This window comes from Peromyscus leucopus, chromosome 17 (assembly GCF_004664715.2).
Source record: "Peromyscus leucopus breed LL Stock chromosome 17, UCI_PerLeu_2.1, whole genome shotgun sequence".
NCBI classification, from domain to species: Eukaryota; Metazoa; Chordata; class Mammalia; order Rodentia; family Cricetidae; genus Peromyscus; species Peromyscus leucopus.
In genome coordinates this window covers 12,441,765-12,465,618 of record NC_051077.1, presented here as the reverse complement: position 1 = coordinate 12,465,618, position 23,854 = coordinate 12,441,765, and the positions used below count along the sequence as shown (strand labels likewise).

The following is a 23,854-nucleotide window of genomic DNA, read 5'->3' as shown; positions in this document are numbered from 1 at the left end:
ATTGCTCTCCTCTTACCTTTTTGTTTTGTTTTGTTTCTTTTTTCTTTTTGTTTGTTTGTTTGTTTTTCAAAACAGGGTTTCTCTGTGTAGCTTTGCGCCTTTCCTGGAACTCACTTGGTAGCCCAGGCTGGCTTCGAACTCACAGAGATCCGCCTGCCTCTGCCTCCCAAGTGCTGGGATTAAAGGCGTGTGCCATGACCACCGGCCCTCTTACTTTTCTTAACAACAGAAATGACAAGTGAATGTTCTAAGTTGGAGGAGCAAGGTTGAGGATGGGTTATTATTTTTTTTTTCAGCAAATAGAAATTTTACAATACCTATCATATATTTTAGTGTTTGGAGATGAAAGTAAAATAAATAAACATAAATGAATCTTGATTTTTCTCATGAAAATTATCTTTACAGTGAGGAGGCAAGTCATATCTTTGTAATTATTAATTCAATACTCTTTAAAAAAAAAAATAGTTTAGCCGGGCGGTGGTGGCGCACGCCTTTAATCCTAGCACTCGGGAGGCAGAGCCAGGCGGATCTCTGTGAGTTCGAGGCCAGCCTGGGCTACCAAGTGAGCTCCAGGAAAGGCGCAAAGCTACACAGAGAAACCCTGTCTGGAAAAACCAAAAAAAAAAAAAAAAAAAAAAAATAGTAACAGTCCTTTCTCTCACTCTTGAAAATGTATTTGGTTTCTTCTTTTCTGCTTTAGATAGATTTTTATCTTGTCAGAATTTTCTACCTCTGTTTTCAGTGAACGTTTTTTTTTGTTTTTTTTTTTTCCCAAATGCTTTCTGAGCTTCCTGCATGGAACCTTGAAATTTAAACCTGAAACCAGTTTCTCACGCGGAAGTGGCACACTGGCCTACCTCACTTCAGGGAAGCCAAGTTCTGCAAACTGATTACCTCTTCAGAATCAGGCTCCTGGTGTTTTATTCAAACTATAGACCCAACCAAAATGCGTACAATTTTATAAACACTGCTAGATTTTATTTTCATTAGTAAAATTGCTGACATACATTTTCATTATAAAAGCCTGGTAATCAGGTTTTCCAAGTTCTGCAGGCTAGAGAGACATTTACTAATGTTTCTGTTTACTAAACTGTTAAGGAGCTACTGACGGAAGCCCAGGAAAGTATTTTGATTACTGTCATACTGTGTTCCTAGAAATTTTAAAGCTGGTTTCTGTTAGTCTTGTAACAAAAAACAAACAAACAAACAAATAAATAAACAAAGAAAAAGGAAAGAAAGAAAAGACATGGAGTTTTGTATTAGAGAAATTATTTTTCTTTTCAAAGCCATCTCTGAAACAATTTTTGGAACAAAATACTGGACTGAAAACATTCTATATTTTTTATTGTTTCATTGGATGCTAATAGATTTTCACAACACAGATTTTATTAAAAGTACGTAACAATTTCATCCTTAATGTTGCAGAGGAATCCTGCAATTTGAAAATGTGTCTTATGGAATCGAGCCCCTGGAATCTACAGTTAGATTACAGCACATTATTTATAAATTAGAGAATGAAGGGGATGATGACCTATCAATTTTTAACACAAATAGCAGGAACATACAGATACCGCAGAACTACGACATTCTTATCAATGAAAAGGTGAGTTTTGTGTGCTTTATCATTTTCAAAGCACTTACTAGTTCTAATTCACTAAAATAGTGTGTCAGACTGTTGTTTGGTTGCAGGAGGGCCACTCCTTATGGTTAGCCCTGTCTCTCACTGTCCTGCAATTGCCCTGAAGCCAGGTGTGATCTTTTCCACATTCTATCATCTACTTTGTATGGCTTACTTTATTTTAGATTTGGTGTTTTTTTTGCTTAGTTTTGGTTTTTGCTTGTTTTGTTTTGTCATGTTCTTATTTGTGTGAACAAAAACACCTGAAAAGAAGCAATGTCTGCAGAGAATGAGGGACTTAGAAGAATTTCAACACTGTAGAGAGATTGGACTGTTTGGGGTCCAAAGTCCAGTTATGTTATCTTAGGCTGAGTCTAGCCCTGGGAACAGCCATTCCTTTTCCCTAGTGCCAGAATTAACATCTTATGACTTAGGAGATAAGGAGCTTTTGGAATCTATTAACTTAGCAGACCACTAGCTTCCATCAATCCAAAGGCTACGAATGTCATCAGATAGCATGTTGGGCATATGGGAAAGCTTCTCGTGACTCACATCTTGCTGTACCCACCTTTTTTATGGACTCGCCAATATATTTTAAAGTTGCCTTGATTTATGATTTTCTTTGTTCTGAGTAACTATAAACTTCACAAAACTTATTCCATGAAGGAACACAGAATTTGGGGTAACCTAAATCTGTGTTCCTGGGCCATAGTCACTCAAAATAACTCTATAGTAAACCACCTCTTATTCCTTTAGAGGTAAGAGTGGTTTTGCACCAACATTAGCACACTTAAATTTGTGTACAATTGAAATGTCCCTGATAGAAATGTTGGACATACACAGATTGTTCAGGGCACACCCTGGACAAGGACGTGGTGGTTCTTCATAAATGTAGCTCTGAAGGAGAAGTAGAATTGTGACCTAGGTCATGCTGACATAAATAACTGTGTTTGTAGAAGAGCACAAGGCGGTGCAGGATGTTCCTGGGTGTCCTTTCTGTCTGTGTGAGTTTAACCCCAGACTTTAGCTGGCTATTAAAAAGAAACAGAAGTGTATTTCTCAGCCTCCTCAGTTTCTAGATAGGATCATAGTGGGCAAAATATGGCTCCTAACACGAGCAGGCGTAACATGTCACCCTGGACCGAATGCTGAAAGGAAGCGACTTCTTCGCGTTTCATCTCTTCCGTTTCCTGCTATCTGTCATGTGGCCATCCTGACACATCAGGGCTTCCAAGGACAAAGATGCTACAATATGGGCATCTGAAAGAGAAAATGAGGGAAGCGGCTCTGTGATGAAAGTGCCTTCTCTACAAGCATGAGGCCTGAGTTCAGATCCCCGGCACCCATGAAAAGGCAGGGTATGGCAGTGTGTGTGTGAAACCCCAACACTGCGGAGACAGGTGGATCCCTGAGTACGCTGGCCAGCTAACTTAGCCAAATCAGAGAGCTCCAGGTTCGGCAAGAGACTCTCCCTCCGAAGTTCGTTTATTTATTTAATGAAGAAATAAATAATAAAAAAATAATAAAAGGTAGTTTATTTAGCTAATACATGACAGAGAGGACACACGGGAACATCCTGCACCACCTTGTGCTCTGGTACAAACACGGTTATTTATGTCAGCATGCCCGGGGTCACAGTTCCGCTTCTCAGAGCTACACTTAGGAAGAACAACCATGTCCTTGTCCAGGGTGTGCCCCGAACAATCTGGGTATGTCCAACAGTTCTGTTAGGGACATTTCAATAATAAGGTGGAAAAGAATTGATGTCTCCCTCCTGTTGCGCAGGCCTTAAGACCAATTAGATAACTGTTGGTTGTTGTCAAGACATGAGTGCCACTACTGTGTCTTTACCGATATCTTGCCAGGATGGTCATTGTTGTGGTTCATAGGCACCATAACTGGGTAGGACATTGATTGTTTTCCTCTCTTGGCAGCTAGCATGTCACCTTCTGGTACTAAGCTAGTCCTTAGGAAAGAGGCTTTTGGGTCAGAGCTAGCTCCAATCATCCAAGTCCCGTGTCCTAAGTGTGTGGTGTCTTCAGCAACAGTGACTTACCTTCAACTTCTAGGAGATTACCGTGGACAATGGCAACAGCCCATACTGTTTTGGGAATCTCTTGAATTCCCCTTGTGCTTGGTGCTGGAATTTTTGCTAGTCTATGGCTCTTGATGAGAGACTGTTGGCCCAAGAGATGTAACTTTATTTAAGTGCTCTGTCTGTGTATGTATATACTTACACTTATACATACTATATGTAATTTTAGGTAGGTATAAAATAATATGATTCCTTATGGCTTGTCAAACACCCTTCGTGTTATTTTTCCTCCTCCCTCCCTTCTCAATTAAAGAGTCTCTCTTCTCCTTCTCGCCGCTTCATATCACCTGTACCTTGCTATCCCCTCATTTACATTCCCCCTACCTGTTGTGGTCTCTTTTTAGTTTTCCTGGTTTCTGTAGTTTCTCTAGGTTCTCTACACACTTCTAAAGATCTGGAGTTAGGGACCACGTCTGAGTTACCTCACTCATTATGCTCTTTCCTAGTTTCACCCATTTACCTGCAAATTTCAGTTTTCTTTTAACTGACCAGCATTCCACAGTATGTATAACACATTTTCATCATTTATTCATCAACTTAAATTTTTGCTGTATTATGGTCAGATGGGATGCACAGAATTGTATCAGTTTTTCTAAATTTCTTCTGATTTGTTTTGTGTCTTAGTATATGGTTTAAAAAGCTTCCATGTGCTGCTGAGTAGAATGTATATTCTTTTGTGTTTGGGTGGAATGTTCTTTAGATGTCTGTTAATTCTGATGTTTCTCTGTTTTTGTCTGGAAGATCTGTATATTGGAAGCATTGGCACACATAGTAAAATCACCTACTATTAACTGCTTGAGTTAATCTATATCTTTAATTCCAATCTTATACTTTTTATGAAAAAGTGTGCACTGGAGTTGAATACATATATGGTTAGGAGTATAACGTTGGAATGGATGTCCTTTAGTTTGAAGTCTATTTTGTTGTCAGATACGAGGATAGTGATATCTGCTTGCTACCTGGTATTATGTGCTTGGAGTATTTTTTTCTATCTTTTCATTTTAAAGTGGTACCTATCTTTAAAGGTAACACAGGTTTTCTCTATCTATCTATCTATCTATCTATCTATCTATCTATCTATCTATCTATCTATCATCTATCTATCTATTGTTTTTCTTTGGTGGCTGGAGAGACAACCGAGAGTGCTGGGAACCATATTCTTATATTTTTGGTTGTGAGCCTAGCCTTTAATGACTGAGCCATCTCTCCAGCCCTTATTTATTTTTGTTGTTGACATTTTTAGATATGGCCTATATATAGCCCTGACTGTCCTGGAACTCACTATGTAGACCAGGGTGGCTTCAAAATCACAGAGATCTGCCTACCTCTGGTTGTTTACTGATGAGATTAAAGACCTCTGCCACTATGCCTGGCTCAAGAGGAGTGTTTTTGTAGACAACAGATAGATGGATTTTGTTTCTTAATCCATTGAGCCAGCCTGTGTCTTTTGATTGGGGAGTTGAGGCCATTGATATTTAATGTTATTACTGTAAAGTGTGTATTGATTGTACCCATTTTGTTGTTTATGTGTTTTTAGTCATATTTTGTGTTTTAGTCATTATAGCTTCATTTTTTTTCTACAGTCTTCTGCTATGGCTGTTCCTCTCTTTAGTTGAAAGTATTGCTTTCAGGGTATGCTTACAGGTGGTTTGGTGAGCATGAGTCTTTTGATCTTGCTGTATCATGGGAAGATTTGTCCTTCAATGATGCAGATAGTTTTGCTATGAAGAGTAGTCTAAAATGGCATCCATGGTCTTTTAAAGCATGGAGAGCATTCATACAGGATCCTCTTTCAGTTTCATGTATAAATAAGCTATTCTGATGGGTTTTCTTTTATTTAATAACCTGTCTTTTTTCTTGCAGCTCCCAATACTTTCTTTGTTCATATTGTTTTAACTATGATATGCCATGCTGAGTTTCTTTCCTATTGTGTGTATAAGGTGTTCTTTATGCTTCTTGTATTTGTATGGGTGTGTCTTTCCTTTGCTTGGGAGAAGTTTTCTTCTATGACCTTGTCAAAAGATCTGGTCTGTGCTGTTCACTTAGGATTCTTCTTCCTCATCTATTCCTAGAATTAAAAGGATTAGTCTTTTGATGATATCAAATTATCCTTTTCTGTTCTTAAAAAAAACCCAACTTCGTACTTTTTGCTTGTGTGGTCTAATTCCTCTACGTTGTCTCTAAGTCCTTTTATTCTGTCCTCTACTTGATCTATTCTACCTATAGAGCTTTCCACTGAGTTTTCTGATTGGTTTACTGAGTTTTTCAACTCCATCTTCATTTCAGCTTGAGTTCTCTTCAATGTTTCTTTCCCTTTTTTGAGTTCAGTTCAAATCCAGGATCACTTTTGTTATTTCCATCTGCCTTGGATTTGTGTTTTCTTGGGCACCACTTGTTGTTTGTTCTCTTTAAGACACAGAGAAGAAACTTTATAAGGCCCTTGAATCATGTGATCGGAGTTTATGATTGTTCTTTTTAAATTTTAGGTCTTGGGGCTCATCTAGGCAATTCTCATTGGAGAAGATTTCTACAGGACTAGTGGTTGGGGAGAAACATACTTTCTTGATCTTTGAGAGTTGTATTTTGTGATGAGACCTGGGCTCGTGGACTTCTTCCATGGCTCTGTGTCTGGTGTGGACACAGCAGGCTGGGGCAGGCAGAACACAGGCTGTATGGGTCAAGTTGGCCTGGGAAGTGGAATACATTTTGGGTAGGATAAAGCAATGAGTTTCACCATGACACTTTGATACCTCTGTTATTCTACTTCCTTCTCAATTGGTCCTCCCTCCCTCCCCCATTTCAACCATTAGCCCCTCCTTATGCTCTCTTCTTAAATGTAGACCATTACCCCACTTCCTCTCTTCCTTAAAGCATCTTCCTCCTCTGCTGTTCCTTTGTTCATTATAACCTGTTGCTGGCTCATTATTTTTAAAACTTTGTTTCAGCTATTACGCACTCCAAAACCTGTGAACATTAAGGTTAAAAGAATTTAAGCTAGCTGGGTTACTAGGACTCATTTTTTTTTCTTAATCATTAACCTAAGCCACACTCCATACAGCTCCTCAATAGAAACTCATGTGTTCTAGCGGTGTGACACTTACTTGTTTATGTTTTTAATTATCCAAACTCTATTTAAACTAATGTTGTTATTATTAATTAGTCAATGCAGCTTAAGAAGAAATCATCTGCATAATCACCCATAGGTAAAAATCCCAGCAGGACAGGATGTTTCCATGAGATAAACACACTACATTACAGGCAGTGGGGATCTCCCCATTCACACCATGCCAAATACCAGAGAAAGATGGCAGCAGCAAGCATGGGAAGGCACAGCAGAAGCAAAAGACATTTCTGGGTCTGTGGTCCCGGGGCCTTACCTGTCCAAGATTCACCCATCAGAGACTTTCCTCCTGGTGGGCTGACACCCTGAAGTCAACTGCCATTTGCTGCTCCTCTGACATGACCATTGGCAGTATTTGGGCATCTGCAGTTAGTTTGTTGGTTCAGTTTTTTGTTCAAAGGTTAAGTGTTTTCATAATGTCCTAATTCTTCCACATTTCATCCATGTATATTAAAAGATTATTATTTGGGTTCAACTCACCTTTATTTTTTTTAGAAGAGGTATTTACAGTGCTTAGGAGAAGGCAAACTTATAGCAGGTTTGGGGATGGTCTTTTCCTGTTTGTCTGGTATTTAGGGATAAAGCCCCCCTCCCAGGTTTTCTACTTGTTGGCTACCTTCTGGTTCCTATAGTGGCTTGGTCTAGGAGCTTGGGATAAGTTTCCCTGGCAGAATGGGTTGGTCCGGGTCTCAAGGCCAGGTGAAGTAACATCTAGTAGAACACTAGGGAATGTCTAGGGGGAGTTGGTAGGGGTGGGATGGGGCTGGAAGGGTGTGATGCTCCCTGGCAAGCAGCCACAGGGCTTTGGAGTGACCCTAATTGTGGGAGGCTGGAAACGAGGGATGCAAGTAGCCTACATCAACCTAGGGGCCAGGTGGGATTGCTGGTGAGCCCCTGGGTACAGAGGTTGTGATATGGTCAGTCCAAAAGGGAGGAAAAGAGGCCAGGAGCTCTTGTGATTTCTTGAGATGGGACTGTGTTGTTTGAATCTTAGATGGTCTTATAATAAAACAAACAAACAACAACAACAACAAAACAACAACCCAGAGTCAGATATCAGGGTGAAAGCTGTAAGATCAGAGAAGCAGAGCAGCCAGCTACTAGTTCTTACCTCTATAAAATCCTCAGCCTAAAGAGAGTGAGTTCCTGTTTCCCCATGCCTTATATACCTTTCTTTGCCCTGCCATCTTACTTCCTGGGATTAAAGGCATGTGTGCTTCCCAAACAAGGGCATGAGACCTCAAGTGCTGGGATTAACGGTGTGTATCCCCACTGCCTGACCTCTATGTCTAATCTAGTGGCTGGCTCCGTCCTCTGATCCTCAGACAAGTTTATTAGGGTACCCGATCTATCACCACAGGACTGTATGTAGATATATCCATAATGCTTATTCAGGTTATTTGTGACTGTTTCTTGGATTTCACTCTTGTTTGCACGGTGCCTCAAAGTTTGCCAGGGAAGAAAGCTTAGTATCTTTTTGAGGTCTTTCACAGTTTGTATCTAGTCTAGGACATATGTGTGACCTTCTGTATTTTCCAGTGTGTATGCCTGAGATTTTTTTCAAGTTTTTCTTTCCCTACCCACCCTATGCCCTCCTTCTCAGCCTCTTTATTTACCATATTGTTCCACAACCTTCCTTTTATCCCCTGTTCTAGACAGCAGGTAATGTATTTACTTTGAAATGGCTTTTTTTTTTTTTTTTTTGGTTTTTCGAGACAGGGTTTCTCTGTGTAGCTTTGCACCTTTCCTGGAACTCACTTTGGAGACCAGGCTGGCCTCGAACTCACAGAGATCCGCCTGCCTCTGCCTCCCAAGTGCTGGGATTAAAGGCGTGTGCCACCACTGCCCGGCTGGCTTTTTTTTTTTTTAAACCAATACCTCCCACAAGTCTACTCAACTCTGTGTGCAAACCCGTTAGGAAGGCGATGGACATCTCAAACACACAGCTACCATTCTTTGAGAACAATTTAGCATTGCCATCTCTGGCACCAATAAGCCACACAGAGAACATAGACCACCATTCCCCTGGATGCCAGTTAGCTGGGTTCCATGACGGGGTTTCACTGAAAGTTCGTAGCTGTTTTTGTTTTTTTGTTTTTCTCTAAAGCAACACCTCCTTCCCTTCCCTTCCGTAAGGGTATATCCCCACGTTTCTTGCTGTACGGGGGGCTGGCGGGATGTGCACAGGTGGGTGCTCTAAGAACACACATGGCAGTCAGAGGAGGCTCGGGCTGAACTGGTCCTGTAGCGTTTTCCCTGCGGCTATGGACCAGCAGCTTTGATGAGGAGCCAGGGGGCAAGACTTGCATTGTAGGCATATCGCAAAGCGTGTGGCTCCAGGAAGAAATGAAACACAGCCATCATTTCTTAGCCTTCTGAAAAGTCTCTGCATCCTGCTAAGCCTCTCTACTGGTGTAGCAATCCAAATCAGACCGAATTAGAAAAGGCCCCGGTTGAATGGGTAAAGCGTTCCTGGGTGATTCTCTGGCCCCCCCAGAGAGGAGACAGGGATGAGAGACTAGAAAGCCACGTGTCTGTTTTCTGGGGGGCAGTTTACCCTGTGGAAGTGGTCTTGAGCGTCTCTGGGGGAGCAGCTGTGTTTGGCAAGACCTCCTGAGGGGCAGGGTCTTGGCAGAGAGGTAGGGCTTCCGCCAAAACGTTCTAGACTCTTTGGGTATATGGATGCCAGGGTGCCGGGGCGGAGGCAGAGCATCCACCAGAATACCTTGCACATCTGTGCAACCTCTAAAGCAAAAGTTTAATCCACTTCTGCCCTTCAGGTCAAATAGATGGTGTAAAGAGCATGGTGTTTCATTCCAATTTTAGTGTATGAAGAGTTGACAAGTTGAAAGCTATGGATCAGTTGGCTGACTTCATAACCAATGTTCTTAGGACCAGGTTCTTTGCTATAATACTCAGGCACTCCATGTCAGCTTCCCTAGCTAGTACTTGCTGTGAGTACTGCCCTAATCACTTTAATAAAGAGCTCCAAGGAAATAATGCATCATGAAAATGTAAACTTTTGTGTGTTTTTCTTCCTTTCCAGTCAGAATCACCTTTAAAACAATTGTTTCCTCTCTATTTAGAGATGACGATTGTGGTGGACAAAGCCTTGGTATGTGCTTTGATTTTTCTCTTATGTATTTGGTGTGGGACTGGAGACTTGAATCAGCAACTAAGAGCACTTGTTCCTCTTCCAGAGGCCCCAGGTTTGAATCCCAGCACCCACACGGTGACTCACAACTATCTATAACTCTAACCCCAGGGGATCCAATGCCCTATTCTGACCTGAGGGCACAAGGCATGCATGTAGTGTACTTATACACATAAAATAATAAAATAAATAAACCTAAAAAAACACTTAAAAAAAAAAGAGTTGCAAAATGTTGACGCACTTTGGTGTTAGTCCTTAAATACTTTGTGGCTAGAGGCAATCTTCTCACTTTCCATTGTAGACAGCACAGAGTAACAATTTGCTAACTGAAAACCAAATAGTTGAGATCACCCAATAGGAGACAGTTCTGGCAAGCCTGTAGAGCAAGAGGATGGCTATGAAGCCAGAGAGTGTTATATCCTGTAAGTTTTTGCTGGCCGTGGTGGCTAGCACATCTGCACATGCTGTAAGACGTAGGCATTTGGTGCCGTGCCTGTCCCACGCCATGGTTTTCTGAAAGGAAGGTGTCTCAAGACCCTTGGCTTCTATAAACAAGTCATATGGCTTTTAGGGATATATGCAATTTTCCAGGTTTTAGTCTGATGGTCCCGATTTGATTATCAGCCTTGTGGACTATCATAGAGAACAGAAATAATATGTTAGCAGTCCCATTCTTTACATTGTAGAGATTGCCAAAAATCCAGAGTTGAGGTCGGAAATAAGAAGATTTGAAGAAGAATAGGCCAATACTTGATTTATTACACTTCTGGGAATGGCCAGAGCAGGTGTTTAAAATGATGGGGCCGAACTAGATGTCATCCAGGGTCAATCCATACTTCAGTGCTTACATATACACCTGCTTGTATTGAGTGTGTATGTATGTATATGTGTATGATATGTACATATGTGTTCTGTAATAGTCTCACATTGGGAATTGTGTATCTTATTTGAAACACTGAATTCTTTATCAGCCTCAAACTTCTGATAGTAGCTGTAAATATCAAAAACATCATATAAAAATAGGATTTTAACTATAAAATCATTTCTGTCTTTTAGTATGATTACCTGGGCTATGACAGCATGATTGTAACAAATAAAATCATTGATATCATCAGTCTTATAAATTCAGTAAGTATTTTCCTTTTTATACCAAAATTTTTCATTTTTGAAATTATCATTTGCAGTAACTTGTAGCTAGAGTTTTCCTGCCTTGCCCACAGTCAGGACAAATCTCTCTCACCCGCCAGTCCCACAGCCGCTCAGACCCAACCAAGTAAACACACTGAGACTTATATTGCTTACAAACTATATGGACGTGGCAGGCTTCTTGCTAACTGTTCTTATATCTTAAATTAACCCATTTCTATAAATCTACATCTTGCCACGTGGCTTGTGGCTTACCGGCATCTTCACATGCGGCTTGTCCTGGTGGCTGGCAGTGACTCTGACTCAGCCTTCCACTTTCCAGAATTATTCTCCTCCTTGTCCCGCCTATACTGACTACTGCCCGACTACTGGCCAATCAGTGTTTTATTTACTAATCAATCAGAGCAACACATTTGCCATACAGACCATCCCACAGCACTAACTTGATGTGGCATTTCTGAATAATTAAGGCATTCATATAAAAAGAATGTGGATTTGTGAAAAATTCAAAATATTTTCTAGGGTAGGGCATTTATAAAATAAGACAGATTAATTTGTGTCTATTCATTTCTTCTGTTTTTAGGTGTTTTCCCAACTCAAGGTTACTGTTGTGTTGTCCTCATTGGAGCTGTGGTCAGACAGAAATAGGATTTCTACAGTTGGTGAAGCAGATGAATTATTGCATCGATTTTTAGAATGGAAGAAATCGTATCTTACCCTAAGACCTCATGATATTGCATATTTATTTGTGTAAGCATGTTTGATGCTCTATAAAAATCTTGGGACGTAGCTTAATTCAGGAAGCTATTATTCACATCTGAATACTCAGGTACTTCATCCAAGGCTTATGCTCTCTGATTGTCAGGCGATGAAAAAGGATGAATAACATTTGTTTCTAAGCTTATTAATATTTTGTAAAACAAGAAGGTGAAATTTATAGAGCTTCATCCACTTTATGACTTTTTCTCTTCTGAGACAGGGTTTCTCTGTGTAGCTTTGGAGCCTGTCTTGAACAAGAGCCTGCATGCTGTCATGGCAAAGCTGACTCTTTTTTTTTTTTTTTTTTTTTTGGTTTTTTGAGACAGGGTTTCGCTGTGTAGCTTTGCGCATTTCCTGGAACTCGCTTTGGAGACCAGGCTGGCTTCGAACTCACAGAGATCCGCCTGCCTCTGTCTCCCGAGTGCTGGGATTAAAGGCGTGTGCCACCACTGCCCGGCAGCAAAGCTTACTCTTAAACACCAAGAAAGATCCAGGATTCATCTAGTGAAGTTTATTTGTTGATGATACAGTTGGCAGACGCTGGGTGTGAAGTTGTTTATAAGTACTTATATGAGTGGATTTTCGGCATTATTTTAAAATGTTAGCTTAAAGATGGTAAACGGTAGTTATGCATTTGTCATTGCATTCATAATAGAATTGCTAGCAATATACAACAGGTGTCTTTATATGCATGTTATTTATCTCTAAATATTATGCAACATAACTAATTTTGATATAGTATCAGGAGGGATACACTTTGATTTTCTGGCACATGGATAGACAAGCACTCTGTCACACATTTGCCCTGTAAACACCCTTTTAGAGTTTTTACAGGGCTTCAAGCAATTTGATTGGTCCATTTGGGAAGGGCTGATGTTTTTGATGTTGTGCTTATCTTTATTATATGGAACATTCTAGTAAGTGAGTATGGATACATTCCTCCAGTTTTCAAATTATTCTTCTGGTCTCCTGGAAAACTTGTACAGTTGTTTGCTGGAACTCTTCCAGATATCTGGTATTTATATGTCTAGGTCTTTTATTTATTTATTTTTTTTGCCAATGTTAATATTTTTAATGCTCTGCTATATTTTTTTAGAGATATATGGAAATGTAGCTAATTTCTGTAAGTACTGTCTTACTCATCTTCTGTTGCTGTGAAGAGACATCATAACCAGGGCAACTCTTATGAAAGAAAGGATTTAATTGGGGGCTTGCTTACAGTTTCAGAGGGTTAGTTCATTATCATCAATCATAATGGGGAATGTGGCAGCATGCAGACATACATGGTGCTGGAGAAATAGCTGAGAAACTGTATCCTGAGCTGAAGGCAGCAGGGAGAGAGAGAGAGAGAGAGAGAGAGAGAGAGAGAGAGAGAGAGAGAGAGAGAGAGAGAGAGAGAGAGAGAGAGAAAGAGAGAATGGGCTTTGCATGGGCTTCTGAAACCCCAAACCCACCCCTAGTGACACACTTCCTCCAATAAGGTCACATCAATTCCAACAAGGCCTCAGCTCCCAGTCCTTAGAATCTTTTCAAATAGTTCAGCTCCCTGGTGACTAAACATTCAAATACAGGAGCCTATGAGGGGCCATTCTTATTCAGACCACTACAAGTACCAAAGTATTTTTTTTGTTGTTGTTGTTATTGGCTTTGTGAAAGGATTTTTTGAAATTAGAAATACAATTACCTAAATTCATTTTTTTTTTATATCCACAGACTTTTTTTTTTTAAACAAGTTTTCTTCTTACAGATACAGGCATAGAGGATGATTTTCAGGTGCTCCCTCATCATACCTTTTCTGCTCCATTAGTATTGTTAATTTTTTGCACTGGGTGGTACTTTTACAACTAACGGAGCAATATTGATACACTATTAACTGAAATGCACGGCTTACCTTAGAGTTTGTTTTCTGTGTGGTATGAACTCATTATTAATATTCAGTAAATTAATAATGATGTTAAGATGTTTTAATAATTTTTCACACTTATTTATTGACTTTGTGTGTGTGTGCACGTGCATGCATCTCTCTCTCCCTCTCTCTCTCTCTGTGTGTGTGTGTGTGTGTGTGTGTGTGTGTGTGTGTGTGTGTGTGTACATGTATGTGTACTCCACAGGGTGCATGAGGAGGTCAGAGGCAGACTTTCAGAAGTCCACTTTTTCCTTCCATCGTGTGGACTCCTGGGATAAAGCTCAGGTGCTCAGGCTGAGAAGTCAGCTCCTTCATCCAGTGAGCCATCTCCTGGCCCCAATGTGTTCTGATTTTGCATGTAAAATCATCTGAAAGTTACAAGTGTAGTGCACAGGAGTGATGGTAATATTTTTTGACTTTTTTTTTTATCTGAAAGGCCAAATCTTGATTTCCTAATATTGGGAACAATTATTTGCAATGGAGCTGGTGCAAAAGCCATTTGTAGATCCAGGAATTAGCCTCCCATTTTAAAGTAAGATTTTAAAATCATGTTAACTTTTACCAAACGACTTTTCTTTGGGTTCTGTCTATTTTTTTTTTTTTTTTTTTTTTTTTTTTTTTTTTTTTTTGATATCTAGACTACTGATACTGTCTCGTGTGGTCAGGTTTGGTTTGTTAATGTTGTTTATGACTTCTTGTTTTCTGCATGGGAAGTTTTTGTAAGATTCGTCTTTGTTTCTATAATGATGGTGGTGTACTTTTCAACTGATGTTTACATTTTTTTTGGTCTTCTAGGTAGTATTTTTTCTCAGTTTATTTATACTTTTCAGGTTCTCTTCCCAATCATAAGTGGTTAGTTAAAATTTAAGAACAATCATTGATGATAATTTATCTGTTTCTTAGTGACAGTTTCTAGAATTTGGCTCTTGTACATGCTCTTGCTTCTTTATTTCATTTAGTTCTACTGTTTTTTTTTTTTTTTTTTTTTTTTTTTTTTTTTTTTTTTTTTTAATTTTCTGTTTCCTTCCATTAAGTCTGGGTTTTGCTTGAGTTGCTTTTCTAGTTTTTTGAAGTATGATGTTAGGTGGTTGAGTGGAGATTTCTAAATTTTGTATGTGGCTATCCCTGTTTTTTGTTTTTTTTTTTTTTTTTAAATCCATTTACATACACTGCACTCCTTTAGTTTCATCTATAAATTCCTAGAGAGAAAATGCGTTTCCTGTGAGTTCCACAGGGTTGGGTGTTGTATTTTAATTCATCCAATCACTGCGTATTTTTTAATTCTGAGAATCTGAGCCATTTACATGTATGGCAATTGCCAGTGACTAAAGCCTAACTTTGAAGGTAAGTCATTGTTTTCTCTAGTCACGGGCTTTGATTCCTTGCTTGCCTTTTCAGTGTGTCTATTACACATTTTTGCTTTGTGGTTGCCGTAAGGCTTTCAAAATTCATCATTTGATTATAGCAAGCAGCTTTGAAATAACGGCTGTCTAGTATCAGAAGAGTAAAATAAAATAAAATAGAGAAAGCTCCGACGCTTGCTCTGTTTCTTCCCCGTTTCCAACTTTGAATTCCCCCTTTAATCTTCCTATGTTGTCCAACTCTGGATATATTATCATAGTCTTTATTTTTGGTTTATTTTAGCCTTCAAGTGATGTACGGCAGGCTTATGTCCCGTGTTTGTGATACTACAGAACTTTGCATGAACTCGACACTTCCTCTTATCTGTGAATTCTGAACATTTTGATGTCTCCTTCTTGCTCAGCATCCCCTTCATTTAACTTGACAAATCCCCTTGAGCATTTCTTATCAGGGCGTGTTCATTGTTAGTAAACTTGCCCAGCTTTTGCTTACCTGGGGATGTCATTATTTCTTATCTCTAAAGCATATTTTTGCTAGGTGTAGTATTTTTTGATTCACAGTTTTTCCTCCAGCACTATGGCTAGGTGATGTTGGCCGGTTTTAGCCTGTAAGGTTTCTGTTTAGACGTTACCTGTGAGTAGAAAGGGGATGCCCTCAACTGTTGTTTCTTTTCTCCTGCGGCTTTGACAATCATCTCTTTAACTTTTTTGGTTTTTCCAGACAGGGTTTCTCTGTGTAGTTTTGGTGCCTGTCCTGGGACTCTCACTCTGTAGCCCAGGCTGGCCTCGAACTCACAGAGATCTGCCTGGCTCTGCCTCCCAAGTGCTGGGATTAAAGGCGTGAGCCACTATCACCTGGCTCTGTCTTTAACTTTAAAGAGCTATTGATCTGTATCTTAGCAGAGAACCAGTTGTGCAAATCTGGCTGATAACCCATGGCTTCTAGTGTACTTAGATTTTTGTGGTTTCAGTTTGGGATTAAAAAAGAAATGGTTACCTCTTTTGAATAAGCTTTCTACCCACTTGGAATTCTCAAGGCCCCTTTGAGTCTGATTAATCACAATATTTATTCTTTTAATGCTGTCCCAAATTTCCCAAAGTTTTCTTAATTCTTTTCTCTTTTGTTCTCATCAACACACTTTAAAATAACCTGGTGTTGAGACTACTCCTGTATAAAGAAAATTTCCTGATGTGCTCTTCATTGCTTTTTGTTTGTAGTTGAAAACATCTGGGCTTTGAGTTTGTTTTCTTCTGTTTGATCTACTCTGCAATCAATATATTCCCCAGGGCTTTGATTTATTATAATTTGTAGTTTCAAGGATTTCCATTTGATTATAGAAAATGGAATGTCTCTGTTAAGATTCCCCATGAGAATACTGACTTTTTTTTTTTTAATTTGATGAGATTTCCTCAAGACTGCTATTTAAAATTATTTGGGGGCTATACAGTTAGTTAACATAGTCTGTTTTAAATACCCTGTTCTGTCCATTAGATGAGACTATGGTTCCTTGAACGGTCTCCATACTTGTTGATATATGATGATACACTTTGAAAAACTTGTTTCTTCCCGTCTTTCTCAGCTGGGTTGTGGATGCCTGCCCTTCTGGCTGTTCTCAGCAGGCTGCCTGCTTATTCTCTCTGAGTCTGTGCCCATGGCTGCCATCTCCTCACTAGGCAGTGCTGTGCATCCAGGGTTTTTTCTAGTCAGCAATCGGTGTATTATTGCTGCTTCCTTCTTTGTCTCCACGGAAACTGTTGATTACTGCTTTGGAGGGAGGGGCAGGAGTTTGCTCTGATTCAGAATCTCTTGATACCACCCTTCTGAGGAGTAATAGGATGCTAGTTACTGACCCCTAGGTGCCGGCCTGTGAACAGTGGTCTTGCTTCTTACTGTTGGGCAGAGTTGAGTCATGGCACTGCATTGCACTTTTCTGCCTGTGATGAGGATGGAAAATGAAACGTCACTTAAGAGAGCAGGAAGTCCCTATCTTAAATGATCTCAACTGACATCAGGGAAGAACCTATTTACTACCCGGCGGGGCGCTTGACTTCTCCCTCTGTGGCACTGCACCTGAGAAGCAGAAGACAGTGGCTACACTAATGTTAAAGATGAATAGTACAAGACTCAAGGCCACTGTGGAAAAGAAGATAGAGCCATAGAGACACACTCAATCCAAGTGTGAAATAAATGGAATCAGATGGCAGATCTAAGTCTACTATCAATAGTCACACTAACTCTATCTGGATGAAACGGGGCAATTTGAAGACAGACACTGCAGTGTATCAGTCTCTTTTCTATTGCCGTGATAAAACACTATGACCAAGGCAGCTTGTGAGCATTTAATTGGGCTTATAGTTCTAGAGGGTCAGAGCCCATGACGGCGAAGGGAAGGCATGGCGGCAGGAACAGATGAGAGCTCACATCTCAAACCACAAGCAGGTGGCAGAGGGCACTCTGGGAATGGCATGAGTCTTTTGAAACCTCAAAGCCCTCCTTCCCCCCCCCCCAGTGACATGCTTCTTCCAGCAAGTCCACACCTTCTAATCCTAATTAATCCTCCTCAAACAGCCACCAACTAAGGATGGAATATTTGAGTGCTAAGACTTATGGGGAGCTTCTCAGGTAGGCCACCCCATGTGGTATCAAATTGGAAAAGTAGGAACTTGTTATAGCCCACTTGTATAAAACCAAGTTTTAAAGAAAGCAAAAATGATGGAAATCATGTTAAGAAATCATAAGAAGAAGAAGAAGGAGAAGAAGAAGAAGAAGAAGAAGAAGAAGAAGAAGAAGAAGAAGAAGAAGAAGAAGAAGAAAGAAGAAGAAGAAGCTGGGTCTGCTGTGTTACAAGGTGAAGATCCCAGAGAAAAGAATTTGCCTAAGGCCCATGCCAAATAATAATGGAAGGTGAATGTTGTAAGAGGGCGGGTGTGCAGGGCATTTATGACACTAATTACAGGGCATTTGAGTGCACATAGATAAAACTCACAAGAAAAAAGAGAAAACTGATTGACGGTCTGTCGCAAATTTCCAGGTCTTTCTTAAATAGACATATAGCATATAAACTAGAACATGATTATCAACTGACTCGAGCTAACTGACATTTATGGAACATTACACTTACTTGAGCAAAAATACATGTGCATAGTGAACATTTTGGATATAAAACAAATATCCACAAACTAAAAAGGATTCCAGTTATTACTATATATTCTTTAACCACAGAATTAGTTTAAAAGCAGTAAGAAGTTGTTTTTTAAATTGCTTCTTTGGAACGAAAACATGTAAATGACCTGTGACTCAAAGAACATAGTAACATATTAGAAAGCATTTAGAGACAACAGCACATAAACACATCTATTAAAGTTTGTAGGAAAGTGGTTAGATGACCCGGGATTGGGAGTGCATACTGTTCTTGCAGAGGTTCTGACTTTAGTTTTCTGCACTTTTGGTGGGTAGCTTACAACTGCCTGTGACTCCAGTTTCTTGGGGTCTGATGCCCTCTTCTGGCCTCCATAGGTACCCGAAATCATTGTACACATATATAGATACAGAAACATAATTTAAAAGTGAAAAAAAGTGTAAAAATGTGAGATGTAGATAAAATAGCGGTTTCAGGAAATTTCATAGTCATGAATTCCCATATTAGAAAGAAGGAAATATCTTATTGCATCTTATTATGCTGTGTTCGGTTGATATCCCTGGGAGGCCTGCTCATTTCTGAAGCGGGACTGTAGATCTGGGGGAGACAGGAGGTAGGGGAGGTGTAGTCAGGATGTATTGTATGAGAGAAGAATAAATACAAAGAAAACAAAAAACAAGGAAACATGCCCATATTGTTTTTTTCATTTAAAAAGTTAGAAAACCCCCCAGCAAGTTAAGAGTAAACAATGAAGATAAAAGCAGAAGTTAGCAAAAATAGAGGTAAGCAAAGAAAAAAAAAGAGAAAAAATACAGAAAATTAATAAACTAAAAGTAGATTATTTGTGATAAATAAAATTGACAGATTTTTATCCAGATATAGTTGAAAAAAGAGAATCTGTAACTTGCTAGTACCCAAAATGAGAAACCCAAAGATCTTGAAATGGAAATAGCAAGTATGAACAATGGCTGTGGCCCTTTAGTTGAAATCAACAGATTTCCATAGAGAAGTGTGCTCCTTGGCTGAGGAGGGGACAGTTTACCCCGAGTCATGTGTCTAGGGACACTCACCGATGCAGCCAGGCGGCGGTGGTGCACGCCTTTAATCCCAGCACTCAGGAGGCTGTGTGTGTACACAGTAACAGTTAGTGAAAAAAGATCATGAATTTGAAGGAGAGCAAGGAGAGGGGTATGTGGGGGAGGAAAGAAATGTTGTAATTATATTATAATCTCAAAAACTAGTAACTGTGTTTTATAATCAAATTAGTTATAACCATAACTCACTTCTTAAATTTTCATGGTATATTCTTTTAACTTTGTTCTTATTCATCTTTATTTTAGAGTAACCTTGACTTTATCATACAAAGACTTTTTTTTTTAAACCACAAAACATTTTTCTTTCCTTTAGCTTTCTTTCACCAAAATTATATCTCAAATCGATAATCCTTACATATTCTTTTTTTTTTATAATTTGTTTTTATTTTATGTGCACTGGTGTTTTCTGCACATGTGTCTGTGTGAGGCTCTCAGGTCTTGGAGTTACAGACAGTGATGAGCTGCCATGTGGGTGCTGGGAATTGAACCCAGGTCTCTGAAGAGCAGTCAGTGCCCTTAACCGCTGAGCCATCTCTCCAGCCCCACATATTCTTTTTTTTCCACTTGGTGTGGTTCCTTATTTATCTTTTAATCACCATTACTATTCTTGAAAAATGTGGAAAATATTTTCTTTTTAATAAGATTACATTTTATTTATTTTTTATTTAAAATATTCTTTTTCATTTTACGTACCAACCACAGATCCCTCTCTCATACCCTCCTGAATCCCCCTCCTCCAAAAGGGTTAGGCCTCCCATGGGGAGTCAGTAGAGCCTGGTACATTCAGTTGAGGCAGGACCAAGCCCCTCCCCCCTACATCAAAGCTGAACAAGGCGTCCCACCATAGGTAAGGGGCTCCAGAAAGCCAGCGCATGCACCAGGGATAGATCCTGATCCCACCGCCAGGGGCCCCTCAAACAGACCCAGCTACACAACTGTCTCCTGTATGCAGAGGGCCTAGTCCAGTCCCATGCAGGCTCCACAGCTGTCAGTCTAAAGTTGAGCTGGGGTAGGAACAGAGAGGGAGAGCAATGAAAAAAGATTACATTTTAAATGAAAAAAACAACCCAGAGTGTTCCATCTAAAAGACCAGGAAGCATATAAATGGTGTCACAAAGTCACAAAAATACAGGTAAAACCTATGAATAGGTCTGTGTTTTGTTAACAAATTTACATGGACTATTGGAGATGTATGTCATTATAACAAGCCCCTTGAAACAGCTTTTAATAGAAGGCATCTCCTTCTCACTTGAGCTCATGAGGCATCCACAGCATGAGGAAGTTCTGAGTTTTGCCGTGCTGTGACAGCAGAGCCCAGGTGATGGCAGTTATCTAGGATGGAGGCTGCGACCTGGAGCGTGGACCATTATCCTCTAAGAACTGGTTCCTCTCTCAAGCAATAGTCACCTTTCGATGAACTCACAGAACCAGAATTGAGGCAAGCATCAAGGAGATACCGTCCTGACCAGACCTGTCTATGCACAGTTCATCTTTTTAAAATTTAAATTCAGAAGCTCCTGTGAACACCTACAAAGAGAAAGATCTGCAACCATTAGACGGCTGAGTTGGTTTCTCACACTGACTATAATATATCCTCCACTGTCTCTCTCAATTCTGTCTATTTAACTGGCTTATCCAGATAGGAAGCAAAGCTTAAGCAAACAGGCTGTAGGAGCTGAGGCTTTCACCCATGAACCCAAAAGAAATTTGGGATTAATCAAACACTTAAAATTTACATAAGCATTTACTTACAAATTAATTCGGTATCATATAAATGATATAAAAACCTATCTGTGTGCAGTTCTATGGAAAGACAGATTTATTTAGATCTATCATTTGTCAGCTATTCAAAAATTATTTTTATCTTTTTTTTTTTTAGATTTATTGGTTTTATGTGTATGAGTGTTTTGCTTGCACATGTATCTGTGCACCATGTGTGTGTCTGGTGCTCATAGAGGTCATAAGAGGGCACTGGATCCCCTGGAACTGGAGTCCCAGGCAAACGTGAGCTGCCATCTGACAGAGGTACCAGAAACTGAATTAGGTTCCTCCGGAAGAGTGATACATGCTTTTTGCTGCTCAGCCATCTTTCTAGACCACAGTTGTCAGCTTCACGGGTGGGCTGTTTATCCTATTACGTTTTTTTTTGCAGCAATGAACAGCACTAATCTCAAATTTGTACTTTTAAGGGTCTAAAGCAGTAGTTCTCAGCCTGTGGGTCGTGACCCCTTTGGAGGGTCACAGATCAGATATCCTGCATATCAGGTATTTACGTTACGATTCATAACAGTAGCAAAATTATAGTCATGAAGTAGCAATGAAAATAATGTTACGGTTAGGGGGTCACTGCAACATGAGGAACTGTGTTCCTAAGGTCACAGCCTTAGGAAGGGTGAGAAACACTGGTCTGAAGTAAACTTTTAAAAGCAGGGGGCCTGAGCTGATGGTTGACAAGGCTTCAAGCCAGCTGAGCAAGCACCAATAGCTTGGTTTTCAACATGTCCTTTAGTTTAATTAGAGAAGATCACATCCAGATTTTGAATGTTTGTCAGGATTATATTTCCTGTAAGCCTCACTGTGAGAAAGACATTTTAAAAAGAAGATCTTTTATGTAAGTATATATTATATATATAGTTTAATTTTTTTTTTTGGTTTTTCGAGACAGGATTTCTCTGTGTGGCTTTGGAGCCTGTCCTGGAACTCACTCTGTAGCCCAGGCTGGCCTCGAACTCATAGAGATCTGCCTGCCTCTGCCTTGCGAGTGCTGGGATTAAAGGTGTGCACCACCACTGCCTGGCAGTATTATAGTCTTAATAAGCAAATGATATTAAGAGTATTCCTGAAAAATAAAAACATAGCAATTAGTCTAATGAGGGTTTTTAAGACACATCACTTAGAAGTACTTTGGTTAATGTTAGCGTTTTTATGTCCTGAGATTTTTTATGTTACCAATGACTTTTAACAAAATTTTAAGTATTAATTTTTTCCTTTGGGACCTATTTTGTAAAGAATTCCTTATCAAAATCTATGCATATAACATTGGCTTTCATAGCATAATAAAATTTTCATCTTATCATTCCAATGAATGTTTTATATAAACAAATGACAGTTTAAGCTTTCATAAAACACTTAATAGACCCAGATACTATTTTGATGGATTTTTAAGAGGTTTAGAGTACTCAAGATGATTAGGTAGCTAATATTTATTGGGCCTTTTAATATATCACTAGAATACTCACATTTACATTCATAATTACAATGCACAATTGCATTTTAACTGGACATGCCAACAATCTGTAATAAAAACAAATTATTTCAGTGCACAAAATAAATGAACAATTGAAGAGGCTGTAGGTTTTGTTACTTAGTTCTACTTTGGGACACAAAACATGACACATGAAAGTTAACATAGACACATATGACAGCTACATGAAGTCCAGGTACACCCAGTAAAAACATAACAGCAAACATGAAGTAGACAGTTCATCTCCGTCTCTTTAAGAGACGAGAAAGGCTTAGTAGCACAATACTCCAAGGAGCTAAAGGTGACATTTGTCACGTGGACTCAAGACAATATTTTTCCTTACATGTTTAGAACTAAATTACCGGAGAGGGAGATGGGAGCCTTTGCCTCCTCTTGCAAGAGTTTCCGGAGCCACGAGAGGAGGAAATTGATGGAACCATCCCTTTTAGGATTGAGTGAGGAAGCACTATTTCTAAACTCATTCCAAGGCCAGCGTAATTCTGATACCTAGACTAGGGCTCAACAGAAAACGAGAAGCCACGTATCTGTAACAAATTGACTGTTGACGAAGTTGGGAAAAACATACTGTGAGGAAGGCATTCTCCTTCATAAATGATATTAGAAAACGGGATATCCATATTCCCAATAATGAAATGAGGTGGTTCTATCTTATCGTATGGGAAACAAGTTCAGATAACACCAGAGAACTTAACTGCCTTTCCGGGTGACTGGGTTCCAGTGCCAGCAGCCATGTCTGGTGGTTCCAGGGGATCCAATGCTTCTGGCTTCTGAGGGGATCCGCGCTCAAGAGGGCATCCTCACCCCAGCCCCCCACATACACATACATGTAGTTAAAAATCGTCTTTGGAAAGGACTTAAATATATAACATCAGAATGTGCTGGCTAGTTTTATGTCAACTTGACACAAGTTACAGTCATTTGAAGGGAGGAAACCTCAGTTGGGAAAATGCTTCCATAAGATCTGGCTGTAGGCGTTTTCTTAAGTGCTATGAGAGGGCCCAGCCCATTGTGGGTGGTGCCACCCATAGGTTAGTGGTTCTGGGTTCTATAAGAAAGCAGGTTGAGCCAGGCATGATGAGCAAGCCAGTAGGCAGCTCCTTTCCATAGCCTTTGCTTCAGCTTTTGCTCCAGGATCCTGCCCTGTTGGAGTCCTGTCCTGACTTCCTTCAGTGATGGACTATGATGTGGAAGTGTA

At 39.7% G+C, this 23,854-nt stretch overlaps 1 protein-coding gene across 2 annotated transcripts in view; it reads left to right on the top strand.

The window, feature by feature from the left end:
- Window positions 1–23,854, top strand: part of LOC114705737 (disintegrin and metalloproteinase domain-containing protein 32-like) — an 81,533-nt gene that overhangs the window by 4,774 nt on the left and 52,905 nt on the right. For both annotated transcript variants that reach the window (XM_037211653.1, XM_028887791.2), the window contains exons 4-7: window positions 1,426–1,603; window positions 9,881–9,949; window positions 11,045–11,116; window positions 11,718–11,884. In XM_037211653.1, the coding sequence (XP_037067548.1) occupies window positions 1,426–1,603; window positions 9,881–9,949; window positions 11,045–11,116; window positions 11,718–11,884 (486 nt within the window). The remainder of the gene's footprint in view (window positions 1–1,425; window positions 1,604–9,880; window positions 9,950–11,044; window positions 11,117–11,717; window positions 11,885–23,854) is intronic.